Source organism: Larimichthys crocea, chromosome XIV (assembly GCF_000972845.2).
Source record: "Larimichthys crocea isolate SSNF chromosome XIV, L_crocea_2.0, whole genome shotgun sequence".
Lineage (NCBI taxonomy): Eukaryota > Metazoa > Chordata > Actinopteri > Sciaenidae > Larimichthys > Larimichthys crocea.
In genome coordinates this window covers 1310339-1326208 of record NC_040024.1, presented here as the reverse complement: position 1 = coordinate 1326208, position 15870 = coordinate 1310339, and the positions used below count along the sequence as shown (strand labels likewise).

Sequence of the window (15870 nt, the reverse complement as noted above, 5' to 3'; positions counted from 1 at the left end):
TGTGGTTTTCAGCTACCTCGGCAGAAAAGAAAATAACACTGAAGTAATACCATCCTGTTTGTGTGTGTGTGGTGGGAAGGACTTCTGAATCAGTGATGAGATGAGCGTCAGTGATCGGCGGTGAATCAGTGTGGAAGGATGAAGCTTCTGCTCAGCAGCATGTTACTCGCCTCGCTCTGCGCGCTCTCATCCTGGAGTGAGTAAAAACACTTCAACACTTCTAATGTCACGTCTGTTTTCATATGTGAGTTTAGATTCTGACATTAGCAGCTGGGAGTGCTGATGATTTGGTGTTTTTAGCATGATCCAGTCTTTTGATAAATGTGCAAAGAGAAAGGGAAATTGACAATGAGAAAGCGATGTGTCTGTTTCCTTGTTGCAAAAACTGGCTACATTTATCCTCCGATTTAGCTTCTGAAATGATGTATTGTCGACCAAATCATGCATCGCTCTGTCTCTTCATAGGTGTCTCATCAGGCGTACCTGTTGTGACCCAGACTCCTGATGTCTCTGTCACTGAGGGGGAGACAGTAAACATCACCTGCTGCTGGACAGTAAAGTTTGAAAGAATGAGTGTTAACTGGCTGAAGAATCAAACAGTGATAAAGACTGAACTGAAATACCCAAATAACTCTCAAGCATCTCTGCAAAAGGAGAGATCTGGATGCTCATATTTTACCTTTATGAATATTACAAGAGAGGATTCAGGGAGATACACCTGCAGGTTGTCTGTGGAGATACCTGAATTGCGCATGTATCAAGGAAATGGTACCGTCATCACAGTCACAGCCAGAGACAACAACAACGAAGATTACAATGCATCAGGAGGTAGGTGACAAAACACCAGTCATTTATGTGTTGCATTAATGGTTTCATTTATAATTGTGGTTTGCCAATGCATGTACTAATAATGATGTGTGTTCAGAAGGAGGTCTGGTCTGTTCAGATCAGTCAAAGTTTGTGCAACACACACACACAAATCACACTGTATTCATTTTTTTTTCTCTGAAGATGGAAAAGTGCCTGCCACCAAAGCTCTCCCAGTATACATAACAGCTCCTCTGGCTGTAGTGGTTCCATTGCTGCTCATCACGCTCGTCTGTTTCTGCGCTCTGAAAAGGAGACAAGGTACGAGGAAAAATGTATTAACGGATTGTCCAAGCATCAGAAGCTACTACTCCGAACTCTCACATACACACGGCTATTTTCTTAGCTGGTATGTTCTTGTTTGTGGTGCACACAGCATTGAAAGATAACAATAAAAGGATAGAAATAATGATGTTTCCACAAACAATGTTTCTGGTATTCAGAGTGATCTGCAGAACATCGGTGAAAGGTTTTCTAGGGACCATTTCTGCGTCTTCCAATTACATAATTATTTCTAAACTAAATTCACTTTAAATTTATTGGGATTGCAACAGAAATGTCTCTCACTTGTACATGATTACAGGAAAATGAAAATACGCTCTTAAAAATATCTAGAAATTAGTATTTAAAAGTTTATTAATGGTTAAAAATGGATTTCTGGGAAAGTCTCTACGTTTGTTTTAGAAAAATGAATTGGAAGAAATGTTCACCTTGTGTGAGTCTGAGGGGTAGTGAATCATTAATTCATTAAATTTTCTGTACAGTTGATCCTTTTTTTTTTGCCGACCCAAGAAAATCACACATTTAATTTAGTTACAGAGTTACCTAGTTTGCGATCAGACTGCCAGTCACCAAATTGGCTTTAGTTGCTGAGATAATTTACCACAGTTTCATCGGTGCAATCTGATGGTGGAAATTTTTTTTAGTAATTGTGAATATTGAGGTGTGAAAAACATATTGGCTCCAAAAGGAGGTTAGAGAAATATGACTGGAAGATTTTTAGCTTCAAATCATACCACGAAGACAGCAAAAACCTACAGTAACACGAATTACTTGGTGCCAAAAACAAAGTTTAAAAGGGGAAATGAATTAGATTGGTGCCAAAAACAAAGTTTAAAAGGGGAAATGAATTAGATGACACAATAAATAGGGCGAAACACCAGTAACATTGTGTTTTATGCAATTTTAAGAATAAACATTGATGTGCTTTAAAGACTAGACTAATAGAATGTTAACATTTTTTTTGGCAGCGCAAAAAGCTGAAAACACAACAGTGACATATCACTGTTTACTTGTCACACATCCATCAGACACGGAGCAACATTAGCATTTAGATCCATGTTTCTGTCAACCTAACCAATGCATGAACAATATTCACGTATACATATTTTACGTCTCTAGCTCCACTGGCTAGTCCCTAACTGTATTCTGTCTGACATTTAGTGCTGGACAGGTACTGTACATTGGGCTGACATTAAAAGCAGCTACCTCTGGCACCTTGAATGATGAGAACAGTTAGAACAAAGCATGAAGTTGCAGGTTTTGAAGTGAAACAATGAGCTGAAAGACACTAAAATGCTGTGTGCTGGGGTTTCTTTGGTTTGTCACTACAAGTGACACCTTTCATGGACCAGTTGTTCACATAAAAATATTATAGCTTTGAAGTGTCTCCAAAAATAATATTATAAAGACCTTGATCTGCTCAAAAAGAAGTAATAACTTATGTTATGATTCGGTGCTATATAAATAAAACTGTACTGAAAGTGAAAAATTGAGAGACTGTGGGTAAGCAGAGTTTGAGTTACATTACAGCCTTTCCTTAAAATTGTGGCAGCTGAAATCTGAGAGCTGTTTGATAACGGGCATCAAACAACCTATTTCTAGATAACAATGGTAAAAATGAGTTATTTTAAACGTTTTTTAATTGAATCAAGAGGCTCGTTCTAGTTTATTTGCTACTCAAAAACCGGAACCCATAAATTAATACAGAGATCTCAATAGTTGGAGGACAAAAATAAATTATGTTTCCAATGTAGTTATTTAGAATGTGGAATACTTTTACATGCGCATAAGCAGTGGCGTAAAGTAAAGTAGTCACAACGCGTCCTAGTGCAAGCATGATGGACTCTAAATCTGTTGTATTTGATATCAAATAGAGAAATTAATGTTTTATAGTTTTTACAGTTTACATAACTCCGAAGCCTGCAGTATATCAAGACTTTAGACCACCATAACTGTGTCTAGGAACAAAATAGAAGGTATATGGTATATTATTAGACTTATATTTGTAGTAACAGCTGGTGCTTCTGTGTATTTTTTTGTCCCAACTTTTTGTGCAACCTTTTCATAAGCCATTTGCGTGTGTATTTGTGTGTGTGTATGTGGGTGTGTGCCACGGTTTCAGCATCATCGGCAGCCAGGGTGATCTACGAGGTACCCCACACTGACTCTGAGGAGGCAGACATGGACAAACGCAGCACCAGCTCCTCCACAGGCTCTTCTCAGTGGGTGAGTCCATTGAGACAGTCGGCAAAGACACTCGAAAGTGAATGCTGTGTGTAGAACTGAATCATGAGGCCCAAAACCACTGGCAGGGTGTTTGTTCCTTTTTGTTGTGAGTGAGAAATCAACTTGTTTAGATTAGAGAACACACTCACACGCTTTGGGCACACTGCCGTTTCAACATTAAATCTTCAATCCTCTGCTTTCTTTGCATGAAGGGTTGATAGTATGTGTATGAGGTAGTGTGAGCTCCGGGGCAGATAATGTGGTGAATGGCGTGATCTACTCTCTAAAGGCGCAACAAAAGCAAACAAAAAAATCTGTTTGCACATGCTGCATGCTATGTGGCTACACACCTTTTTTAGTTAGCAGAACACACCTGTATGATGTATTACACTGCCCTATATACAATACAACAGCTGTCCAGTGGATAATACATGATCGTATATATCATATAGTATATATCAAAGTTCTATGTTGTAGTGTTGTTTTATTTGCAGAGGTTTCCGCTCACTCTTGTCACACAGTTTGAGATATTATAGCCACATATGAACTTGTACAGCTTGCAGTATCTTCCACTATTGAGACATTCTTATGAAATATAACTGACATCCTGTTTCCGACTAATTGTGCGTATTTCTCACGCCTGCTCAGCTCTAAACCGTACACCTTATCTCTTCTATTGACCTTTGCGTACCACAAACCGTCAAGCTCTTTAATGCTGCTGTTATGTATTCATTTGATTTCAATGCATGCTTACAATAATTTAGTCTTTATCTGTCTCTTTCAGTGTCAGGTACCAGTGTATGAATCCTTCGATTACTTTGAGCGTGTGCAGACCAAAGAAAGTGGGTGAGGATCTACTCTGGGGAATTTTCACATCTTGTTACACTTTTACTTTTTCTTTCTCTACTTTATATATCATGTACATTCATTGAATTACCTTTATATGAATGATGTAAATGTCTTTATACGAGTGTAAATATTTTTTATTTTTCTATAAACTAAGCCATATCTATCTGTGTGGTCTGAGTTCATTTCAGTAGAGACATTGTGTGTGTGCATTTATAGACAGGTTTACTCATATCAGATCAAATGAAATTAGTTTTGTTTTGTCTTTGAGCTGCTCGTCAGTGGTTTCACTTAGTGGGTGCTATTGATTCTCTAGCAAAGATGCAGGTTTCACATTGAACTCATGTCACGATAAGGATGCTGAGTGGAAACTGTGGTATTTCAGGGTCGCTGCACAATAGGTCAATGACAGGAAGTGGAAACAGTGCCTGTGACGGTTAAAGTAGTTTTTCTATGGCCCTGTGTCATCATTATCTTCACATCACTCAGCTCTCAGTATTTCAGGTAACATGTTCATTTTCTAAAATGTCCAGAGACCATGTCGGTAAAACACTCTTAGCATTATTGAAAGCAGAATTATACTTGAGGCTGCAAATACTAGTCATATAAATATGCTTAGAAAAAGCACCCTAGCTTACTGTACAGATACAGGAATTATTATTATAGCACGCTTATGGTAATGCTACTTGCTGCTCTACTGTTTAAAGGTTTAAAAAATATATATATAATAATTATATCCACAGAGACCATGGGTCCTCTTCCAAGGAATCCACCATGTTGAACTGCCATGTTTCTACAGTAGCCCAGAACAGACAAAAAACAAATAAACAAACACTCTAGACAAGCAGCAACCTCTGTGGCTGTGAAGTAAACTCAACACACAAGTTATAAAAAACTGTAGTTTCTCAAACGGCCACTTGAAGCTGGCTACAAAACAAGTCAATCTCCAGGCCAAAAATTAAGTCCCCATGTTCAAATGTCCAACTTCACAGCAGAAATAAACATGTTTACAGCCTGGTACAAAAAACAGTTTTGGTCTCTATAGCTAATTTTCCCGTTTATGACAACTGTACTGAGGGTGAATTTATATACAACTCACCTGTTCAAATTATTATTATTATTATTATATTATTATATTATTATTAAAAGACTTAAAGTTATGTAGAATTAACAGTGTGGACACTTTGATTGACAGGTGGTTGTAGTTAGATGGTTTGTTTGAACCACCAGGTTTCATTCAGCCCACCTCAGCTCCACCCATGCTCCATACGATCCATACCCATGCTTTCACAATGACTCTTCAGAAACCTGTGGGTGATGTTACAGAGACTATGCACATCTTTATACTGTCTATATATATATATATCTATCTTTGTTTTTTTGTATGTCACAGTCACTGTAGTTTCTCCTTCACGCTAGGAAGGAGAGGGTGAGGCGAGGTGGTTGCAATCAGCAACTACACCACTAGATGCCACTAAATCCACTGAGCCCTCAGTACCTTAGATTCTCTTTATTTAAACCTAATCTCAAAAAGAAGTCTTCAAGGGTGGAACTAATGTTTAACAAAACAACATTTCCACGCAGCATTTTAATTTGTGTTTCTTCCAAACTGTTTCCAGGATTGTGTAAGGTGTGTCTCGTCTGCTAAGTGTGTGGTATGCAGTGGTGGATTAAGGTGGTCATGGATTTTTGCGGTTACTCATTGCGCTTGACAAGAAAAAAGAGCAGCCCAGCTAAGTGCTGCTAAGCTGCTAGAGACGATGGGGGGATTGACTAATATTTTCATTTAAAAACTCTTCACTAGAACTGTTTGAGGTGTGATTTTGAGAAAAAAAATGACAAAAATCTACTTTTTGTTTTTGAAATTCTTTAATGTATTGTAGATTGTTCACTTCCTTTAGAAGCAGGGCAGTGGTGGCCTAAAGGTTAGAGAAGCGAGCTTGTGGACGGAAGGTCTCTGGTTCAATTGACCGGCAGAATCAATCTGGGTGGGGAAAGTGAAAAAACAGCACTTGTCCCTCTCTCATTACCACCACTGAGGTGCCCTTCGCAAGTAAGTTAAGAAAGTGGTTGTACTGGGCAGTGTTGTGGAGAAATTGCTGAAGTCAAAGGTCAATGGTGAGGTCAGGAGGGAAGAAAGTGTTCAGGAGCCTCTGATGTCTTATGCTGTATTATTTATTGTTGCTTGGCCAAGGAGAACTAGAGACACTCTCAAAGTACATCTAAAGTGCTTGAGTCGGTCTCGCATTCTGACGAACTCGTGGTGGTGGATAAACTTTAAACCCAAAGATCACACCCCAAATACTATACGCCCCAAAATTAGTCAAAGAGAATGTCTTTACTCTTGGAGGTGTTATTGTCAACATATTCTAGTCCGGGGACACAGATGTCTGTTTACGCAGATTGGAACGGCAACAACAAGCTATCTATTATGACTATGAAAGGCAGCAACAGGCCTCTTCGACCCTGGCCACCACAGTGAGATATGGTGGCACCTAGTCATAAGACAAACAGTTAATACTGCCGTGGATCACAAGGCTCACACGTGGCCTCGTGTAACCCTAAAAGAGAAAATTCCATAACAGGCAGCTACAAGGTGTGGGTGTGTAACTGTGTGAATGTGATCAGGGCGTTCCTGCAAAAAGAACTGGCAGCATTCCTGTAGCACGGTGAGATTAAGGTTAATAAGAGATCACTGTAAAAACAAGTTTTCACAATCACTGTTTACCACAAAGGGCAAATGATTCTGAGAGTTTGATTGGACGACGAGAGGGAGGTGGTGAGGTGATACTCCACATAGCTGACTGTTCGTGACATGTTTACAGGATGCACTGTAAACACAGTTCCTAAGCGACTTCACACACACGGAAGACAGAACCACACACATCATGATTCTGAGTCAAAAATGACAAAAATCTACTTTTTGAAATTCTTTAGTGTATTGTAGATTTTTCACTTCCTTTATAAGCATATTACAGTGGTATTTGTTTGCGTTTTTAGCACCTGCCCCGAACTGGGTGTGGCAGCAGAAAAAAAAAAAAAAAGTCAGTCAGTTTAAGCTCAACAGGCTCAACAGAGACACTCCTTTTTTCATGAGAATAAACTTACAGTATACTTCCCTTTAACTGCACAATGGTGGACTGCTCCTGCAAAAGGTGTTAACCACCACATCATGTGACTTAAGCTTTCACACAGACTTTGCTTTGAAACAAACATTCACCTTTATACCTTATACACGCCCGAACACGACACAAGTGTAGCGACCTGCTTTTGATTTTGCTATCGTGCACAGAAAAGGGACTGCACAAGTGAAACGCTTGCTCATTGTTGGAAACTAGTGTTAGTGATACTCCACATACTGCGAGTCTAACAGACTTGTGACATGTTTAAAGGATGCATTGTGTCATCACACTGTACATTGTGTCTCTGCAGGCATGCAAATGAGAATAAGCAAATAACTAATTTGGTCTTGTCATCACAGGTAACACTGCTCTAATGTTCCTGTAACTTATTCAAATCTTTAATGCACTCTACAGTCATATATGAGGCTTTTCTATTATTAATTACTTTTTTATTATTAATCTATTTCAACCAACCTCGCCAGGAGACAAAAACACCCCTAATCCTATAACCCTATAACCCTAACCCCAAACCTACAAAAACATTCATAACATTTGCATTTCTAAACTATAAAACTATAAAGTACATCACAGCGTAATGTTCAGTTCCTAAACGACTTCACACACACGGAAGACAGAACCACACACATCATCTATGGGTACGTGTGCAGCTCTCTAATATCATTTTTATGATTAAAATAGATGCGAATGTTCTCTATTCGTCTATTTTAATTAGGAAAATTAACTCACATATCGTAGCAATAATTGGTGACACAATAAAAGCAGGTCCACGACCCTTTTCGGTTCATACCCTAAGTTTGAGAATAGACAGTTTAATAATCGTATCAATGGTTTGCAACTCTAGAAACAAACACATTTTTCTCGATTTATGTGGTTTAAATCCCCCTCTGAAGTTCATCCATCCATTTTCTGTAACCGCTTATCCTCACTAGGGTCCCGTGAAGTTCACAGAAGATAAATTCACATTAATAAATCTATGAACTGTTTTCTTTTTTAGGTTTTAAAGCTTCAGAGAGAAAAATTGAGCACCCATTCATAGACAGAATATGACCTGACAGGACTAATCAGATGTTCAGGTTGACATTTTTCAGATGCTGATGTTTGAATATGTCAATATGAACTACTTAATTTCTTTTGTTAGATCTGGATTTCAAATCTTTAAATGACAAACTGAATTTGAGAAAGTTTAGAAGATACATCCATCCATTTTCCATAACCACTTATCCACATCAGAGCCGATTCTAGCTGACATTGGGATTTAAAGCCAGAGAAGGGGAGTACACCTTGGACAAGTCAGCAGTCTATGACAGGATTTACACATAGACAAACAAACATTCATGCTCACATTTACAACATGGGCAATTTAGAGTCAGCAATTAACCTGCATGTCTTTGGTCTGTGGGAGGAAATAAACGCAGATGTTTCGAGAACATCAAACTTCCAAAAGTCTTTAATGCATCCTACAGTAATTCATGGGGCTTTTTATAATGTTTCTTCCTCATTGCGTTTCATGGAATCTATCGCAACCAGAGCGGTGTGGTCAGTTTTGTGACAAGAGAAATGCTTCTACACAACATCTATCTCATATATAACAGAGCTTTGATTCCAGGAAACCAGGCCAGGACAGTAGACCAGAAAAAAAACCCGTGAGCAGACGCACTCAGTTCAGAGTGTCTCTTGTGGTTCATGTCCACCTTTGCAGCAGCACATAGAACCACCAACCACAGCAGAAGCACTGACAGTGAACTGACACTGGGCTTTAAATGTGATAAGCGGCACAGGGTTTTATACATTTACTATTATTTATTTTGTGTCAGACGAAACCAGTCACAGAATCTATTGCCTTTGTGATGTAGTTATTGATAAGACAACACCTTAAATCAATAAGGCAGTGGCTGTGATATAATATGCACATTAGGTGCTAAGGTCATGTTGACACAGTTGGATGCACCACCTATAGTAAACACATTAAGCCAGTATTACTTGACTTTTTCAAAAGGGGTTCAAAGGGTATAAAAAGAGCTGTCTCCCCCCTCTGCCACTCCTGACACATCTACCGCTCTGTGGACTGCTGCTGGTCTCTGATTTTCCTCTCTACGGAATTAACCACCTCTAAAGCATCAACCATGAGCCAGCTAGAGACAGCCATGGCCCTGCTGATGCAGACCTTCGATAAATATGCTGCCGGCCAGGGCAAACCGGACACTCTAACGCAAGCAGAGGCCAAGACTTTGCTGGAGAAAGAGCTGCCTGGCTTGATCAAGGTACCGTACACCCCGTACACTCCTGCTTAGTGATGTAATATTCATACTTGAAGTATTTATTCAAACTTTGTATACGCTGCATCACATGAGCACGGCTTGAAATCAAAAAAGAGGCAACCAAGACAGGAATATCTGATGTGTTTGTGTTTTTATGTAAAACTCAAATTACCTCCATGGCCTCGAAATGTTTGTGAATTTTTGGTGGTTGCTTTTTGAACAATGCTCCAACCACGACTTTAAAGATAAAATAAATAAGTAAAGTAAGAGACGTTTTTTAAGGTTGATTTTAGCATTCCCAATCCAAGTAGAATGTAGAACCCTAACAACATGAATGTTGTTTCTTTGGTCTGTGCAGGCAGCAAAGAACCCAGGGGAAGTGGACAAGGTGTTGAAAGGTCTGGATTTTAACGGAGACAATGAGATCGACTTCAGTGAATTCGTGGTTTTGGTTGCTAGTCTCACCTGCGCCTGCCACGACCGCTGTCCAAAGAAGTGAGCAGGGGGTGCCACGCCTGCAATGACATGAAATCCCTTTAGTGACTGTTCTCTGTAAGAACTGAATAAAAAGATGCATTTACCCAGACATGACTCGTGTATACTTATTGTATATTTAAAATCACAGGAATATGGTCAGGAAAGTAGAATATAAATGACAAAAAGAAAAAAAAAATGCCAACCGTGCTTTGTAAAATTGAATTTTCATGTTCTGGTTTGGGTGGACACATAGATACAGCCTTCTGGGGTGATGAAACTCTCAAAATACGTTGCATATAGGCTGGTTTTTAGTTCTTCAAAGTGTTTTTGTGAAAAAATGATGTACACACAGAACAGGTACAAAAACCTGAAAAAAAAAAGGGGGGGGGGGGGGGCAGAGCAGCAGCACAGTACTGAAACAAAGACAAAAAGACAAAGGAGTCTGAAAAGTTTTAAAAGATACAAAAATATAACAAACTAGACTGTAACTTGCTTTTCATGGGACAATGAAATTTCAGGCGGGACAATGTGCATGACAGGAAATGTTTTTTGCAGCAGCACATAGAACCACCAACCACAGCAGAAGCACTGACACTGGGCTTTAAATGTGATAAGCTGCACAGGGTTTTATACATTTACTATTATTTATTTTGTGTCAGATGAAACCAACCACAAATCTATTGCCTTTTTGGAGTAGTTACTGATAGGACAACACCTTAACTCAAAAAGTAAAAATTGCATGTGATGGTCTATGATGTAATATGTGTATTAGGTGTTTGTGCTAAGGTTGTGTTGACACAGTTGGATGCACCACCTACATTAAACATGTTAAGCCGGAATTACTTGACTTTTTCCAAACAGGTTTCAAAGGGTATAAAAAGAGCTGTCTCTCTCCTCTGCCACTCCTGACACACCTACCGCTCTGTGGACTGCTGCTGGTCTCTGATTTTCCTCTCTACGGTATTAACCACCTCTAAAGCATCAACCATGAGCCAGCTAGAGACAGCCATGAGCACGCTGATCCAGACCTTCTATAAATATGCTACCGTCCAGGGCAAACCGGACACCCTAACCCAAGCAGAGTTCAAGACTTTGCTGGAGAAAGAGCTGCCTGGCTTGATCAAGGTACCGTACACCCCGTACACTCCTGCTTAGTGATGTAATATTCAAACTTTGTATACGCTACATCACACGACTTGAAGTCACAAAAGAGGCAACCAAGACAGGAATATCTGATGTGTTTGTGTTTTTATGTAAAACTCAAATTACCTCCATGGCCTCGAAATGTTTGTGAATTTTTTGTGGTTGCTTTTTGAACAATGCTCCAACCACGACTTTAAAGATAAAATAAATAAGTAAAGTAAGAGACGTTTTTTTAAGGTTGATTTTAGCATTCCCAATCCAAGTAAAATGTAAAACCCTAACAACATGAATGTTGTTTCTTTGGTCTGTGCAGCCAGAAAATAACCCAGAGAAAGTGGAAGAGCTGATGGAAGGTCTGGATTGTAACGGAGACAAAGAGATCGACTTCACTGAATTCATGACTTTTGTTACTGTTGTCATCTACAGCTTCAACGAGGTCCTTAGAAGTTTGAAATTAAACCCTTTGAGTGACTGTTCTCTGTAAGAACTGAATAAAAAAGATGCATTTACCCAGACATGACTCGTGTATACTTATTGTTTAAAATCACAAGAATATGGTCAGGAAAGTAGAATATAAATGACAAAAAAATAAATAATGCCAACTGTGCTTTGTAAAATTGAATTTTACAGCCTTCTGGGGTGATGAAACTTTCAAAATACGTTACATAGAGGCTGGTTTTTAGTTCTTCAAAATGTGCGTGTGAAAAAAAGAAAAAAAAAAAAGGGCAGAGCAGCAGCACAGTACTGAGACAAAGACAAGGGAGTCTGAAAAGTTTTAAAAGATACAAAAATATAACAAACTAGACTGTAACTTGCTTTTTGTGGGACAGTGGAAATTTTTAGACGGGACAATGTGCATGACAGGAAATGTTTTTTGAGGCGCTGTAGCAGGTGGTCAAAGAGCCTCACTCATGTCAGAACAATCACTAGACATCCTGTCTAACTAGGACATGACCATGCATGTGAAACTAAGAGAACACAGTGTGCTGTGTCGCCCAAGATTTTTATGCTTTCACCTGAGGGATTGGACGACATGCTGGTTGAGAAAAAGCTTCCAGCTTTATGAACCCATCTTAAAACAAAAAGAACAACACACAGTTCTTTGTCACTTCACCTGGACATCTTTGATGTGCAGACAGGGGATGACACTTGAGCGAGCGGTCAGAGCGGCGGCTTTGTATCTGACGCAACAGTTCCAGCCGCATGCAAAGTATGTCATCGCCTCGCAAACAGTGCAAAATAACAGCATCTTTGCAGCGAGTGCAACATATTACACAACAGCTCTTCAATTGTGAAATAAATGATACTTCATACTGAGCCTGACTGGAGGTGATGCGTGCTGCCTGCATTGGTTTTACTCAGGGATTTGAAGATTTAAGGCCACTGGAGGGGGAACGTTTTTTGGAACCAGCTAGTTTGTGTTTGTTAAACCTCTGATCAGAGGCATCATGCTGCCTCTTAATCCACCTCTGGGATACTTTCTGTCTTTAGGTCAGGTCAAGTGAAACACTTTCTCTCCGGCAGGAACAGTTGTGTAATTACATCATGCCTGTGCTGCCCTCTAGTGGCAGATTCACTCTCCTGTTCATAAAACTGATATTGAAAACCTGTACAAGTGCAAAGGTTCATCGTCATCATTAGCACCATCCTCCTGAATCACTGCTGCCATCTTGTGCGACGTCTGGATCCATGACCTCCCTACTCCTCCTCCTCCGTGCCACTGCAGCTGATCTGACTGTGCAGGCTGTGTCCGAGGCCTCGCAGCGCTGCTTGTGAAACGTGGTTGACCTGTAATCGGCTTGCAAGTTCATCAAGCTCAGACTCTCTTCCCTCGCCCTTACCCCCACCCCCACATACCCCCCACCCTCTCTCTCTCTCCCTCTCTCTGGAGCATTATAAAGGCTTATGGGGATTAGGAGTGGAGGACAGTGTAGCTCTGGAGTCAGGAGACACAGGTGGAAAGGAAAAGTGTGGTTGAGGGAGGAGTTTATTGTATTTTACTTCATCCACACAAAAAATTATTACGAACAACTTTACCATTTATAACAAGGGTTTGATGATGAGATGAGAAGCATCACCCTTACTATCATTTATCTGGACCAGGGATTCCCCAAATGTCTCCAGCTTTGGACCCAGAAAAGAGAAATTTGGTGTCTTCCCGGGATCCAAACCTACAAAAACATTGCCCAAACATTTCCATTTATAAACTATAAAACTATAAAGCAATGCTCAAATCTGCTGAGCGTAATGTTCAGTTCCTTGATGGACTTCACACACACACACACACACACACACACACTGCAGAACCACACACACATCTGATCTGAAGAGACCAACAGAGCAAAAAGAAAAAGAAAAAAAAAAAAGACAGTTCTCTATTCTTCTGTTTTGAATAGAAAAATGAACCATACTTAGAAGAATCACTGTACCACCGTGCTGCCTCCTCTGAAGTTGACAGACGAGTTTTTTGGGAAGCACTGATCTAGACTAGTTTAATAATCTGCCAAAAGTTATTCGTATCAGTGGTTTGCCACTCTGGAAACAAGCAAATGTGTCTAGACTGATGTGGTTTGAATCACTCTCTGAAATTTACAGAAGATAATTTCACATTTAGATTGAAAAATCAAACATCCACTCATCTAAACTTTCTGTTCTTTCTTGAAATGACAGAATGTGACCTGACAGGACTGAGGCCTGATTTTGATAAATAAATAAATGATCATCAGTGGATTGATTTAGGCTTTGTCCACTGAGATTTAGTCATGAACAATTCTTTTTTTTAATTATTATTCCTGGCCACTGGGGCAAATGACTTCCCACAGGCTTCAATTATGTGTTGGTACAAGACACTTGTGGTCAGAGGTTTACACTAAACACATGCCGCTTGGCTCAGTCCACATGAACACTTATGAATACCTCATTCTGTTTCACACATCTCTGGTCATATGAGCTGCAGGGTGTCCAGCTCGTCTCGTGGGCTGACTCTCAGCAGGAAAAACACGAGAGACACACTGCTGCTCTTTGTCTCTAAACTTTAACCAAATGTGTTTTCTTGTCCCGGTAGACGTCATGCGGTGTCACTGGGTTTTACTGAGGGATTGAAGTGCAGTACGTCTGGTACCACTGAACAGCTACTTGACACATGACTGTTTGACTCGTGGGTTGTTTCAATACCGATTATGCAACTTGTGATGTTATGTCATCAAATTAAATTTTGAAATAGCAGGGAAATAAATAATATAAATAATAAATAGGGACATTAAAGCGGCTCTAATTAATATTTCTATATTCCTCATGGGTCAAATGACTTTGTGTAACATTAAAGTGTCACTCGTAGTGAGAAGTCCACAGGAAATTATCTTTTTTAGCATCTTTTAGCTCATTATTCATTATGGCCCACAACGTTTTAGTTTTGGTTCAGTGTCACCACTACTGTTAATCTCCAGATGCAGCAGACAGCTGTTTTCAGTGAAAAAGGTCTAATGATCTCACTGTACACTACCTCTCCAGCACCAAACTGCAGCCAGACAAAGCGACTAGCTAATGAAGAGCCCCACAGACATTCATGTTCCCCACAGGATGAACCCCCCTGACTCTAACAACATTATTGAGTCAAAACATACAAATAGCTTAAAAAGAACGACATTCCCAACAGCCTCAGCTGTACTTTGTGCTAATTACTAAATATTAGCTTGAAACATGCTAAACCGAGATATGGTAAACATGGTAAACAATACTACTAAACATCAGCATGTTAGCATAATCATGGTCATAGGTCAACAATATTTGATGGCATATAATGAGCTTGTATAGATTACTGGGTGTACAGGTTGTGGTGAGACATGACACACTAAAGGTATAATAACAAAAATCATCACATATTTTATTTCATTAAACCAGAACCTCAACAAACTGGTCAAGAGGTCCAGCTCTGTCCTGGACTGCCCCCTGGACTCCACAGAGAAAGTGGTGGAGATGTCAATCCAAACTCCAGCAAGTCTCATGAATGTAAAAGCTCCCAGCTTCTATTTTTGTGATAATATGAAGTATGAAATATGACATAATGTATATTCATGTACTTTAGTGCCCCTAGTGGGAATATTAAAAAAGACACAAAGACACTAATACATGTAACCACCCCACTGATCTCACATATAGACACCAAGAAAAAAATGAGCTGAACGCGACACACAGTATTCACTAATATTGACTTTTTTCTCAAGATAAAACTTTATGTTATCAGAAAAAACTTGCACTATGGTGCTTGTTAATTTCAAAATGATTCTTCCTGATGATGGCTCATTATGTAAACTTTGTCTTTGAGAGACAAAATTGAGAGTCATCATCGGTTTCATGTAGTTTTATGACGCTGGGATAAGATTGAAGATTTGTAAAATGGCCGCAGTCAAAACATGTCTGACATCTCTTTAAGCTTAGAATAGTTGTTGAGTGCATACTTAGAATCATGTGTGACTGATCTTGTGTGTTCATTTGTTAAGTTATCTTAAGGGGCGTGCCATTACTTTACCTTGCAACCTATCTCCCGAGTAGAGGTTTGTGTACCAGCTAACAAACAGCTGTCAGGGCTGATACAACATTGGGAGTTCCTGCCATACCGCACATTCCTT

The 15870-nt window shown here is 39.5% G+C and overlaps 3 protein-coding genes across 3 annotated transcripts; all 3 read left to right on the top strand.

The window, feature by feature from the left end:
• Positions 1–37: 37 nt before the first annotated feature.
• Positions 38–4387, top strand: LOC104919670 (uncharacterized). The gene is made up of 5 exons (XM_027287676.1): positions 38–196; positions 466–828; positions 1012–1128; positions 3272–3375; positions 4160–4387. Exons 1-5 carry the CDS (start codon positions 139–141, stop codon positions 4223–4225), a joined length of 708 nt encoding a protein of 235 aa, XP_027143477.1. The 5' UTR covers positions 38–138; the 3' UTR covers positions 4226–4387.
• A 5006-nt stretch (positions 4388–9393) lies between these two features.
• On the top strand, positions 9394–10208 carry LOC104919672 (protein S100-P). The gene is made up of 2 exons (XM_010731738.3): positions 9394–9625; positions 9981–10208. The coding sequence occupies exons 1-2, from the start codon at positions 9488–9490 to the stop codon at positions 10119–10121; spliced, it is 279 nt and encodes a 92-aa protein (XP_010730040.1). The 5' UTR covers positions 9394–9487; the 3' UTR covers positions 10122–10208.
• A 781-nt stretch (positions 10209–10989) lies between these two features.
• Positions 10990–11757, top strand: LOC104919671 (protein S100-P). The gene is made up of 2 exons (XM_010731737.3): positions 10990–11224; positions 11556–11757. Exons 1-2 carry the CDS (start codon positions 11087–11089, stop codon positions 11724–11726), a joined length of 309 nt encoding a protein of 102 aa, XP_010730039.2. The 5' UTR covers positions 10990–11086; the 3' UTR covers positions 11727–11757.
• Positions 11758–15870: the final 4113 nt, after the last annotated feature.

Excerpts from the sequence above, each read along its gene's own strand:
- LOC104919670 (XM_027287676.1), top strand. The coding sequence starts at position 139 with ATGAAGCTTCTGCTCAGCAGCATGTTACTCGCCTCGCTCTGCGCGCTC. Across the intron at positions 829-1,011 it reads AGATTACAATGCATCAGGAG|ATGGAAAAGTGCCTGCCACC; the intron begins GTAGGTGACAAA and ends TTTTCTCTGAAG. Across the intron at positions 1,129-3,271 it reads CGCTCTGAAAAGGAGACAAG|CATCATCGGCAGCCAGGGTG; the intron begins GTACGAGGAAAA and ends CCACGGTTTCAG.
- LOC104919672 (XM_010731738.3), top strand. The coding sequence starts at position 9,488 with ATGAGCCAGCTAGAGACAGCCATGGCCCTGCTGATGCAGACCTTCGAT. Across the intron at positions 9,626-9,980 it reads AGCTGCCTGGCTTGATCAAG|GCAGCAAAGAACCCAGGGGA; the intron begins GTACCGTACACC and ends TGGTCTGTGCAG.
- LOC104919671 (XM_010731737.3), top strand. The coding sequence starts at position 11,087 with ATGAGCCAGCTAGAGACAGCCATGAGCACGCTGATCCAGACCTTCTAT. Across the intron at positions 11,225-11,555 it reads AGCTGCCTGGCTTGATCAAG|CCAGAAAATAACCCAGAGAA; the intron begins GTACCGTACACC and ends TGGTCTGTGCAG.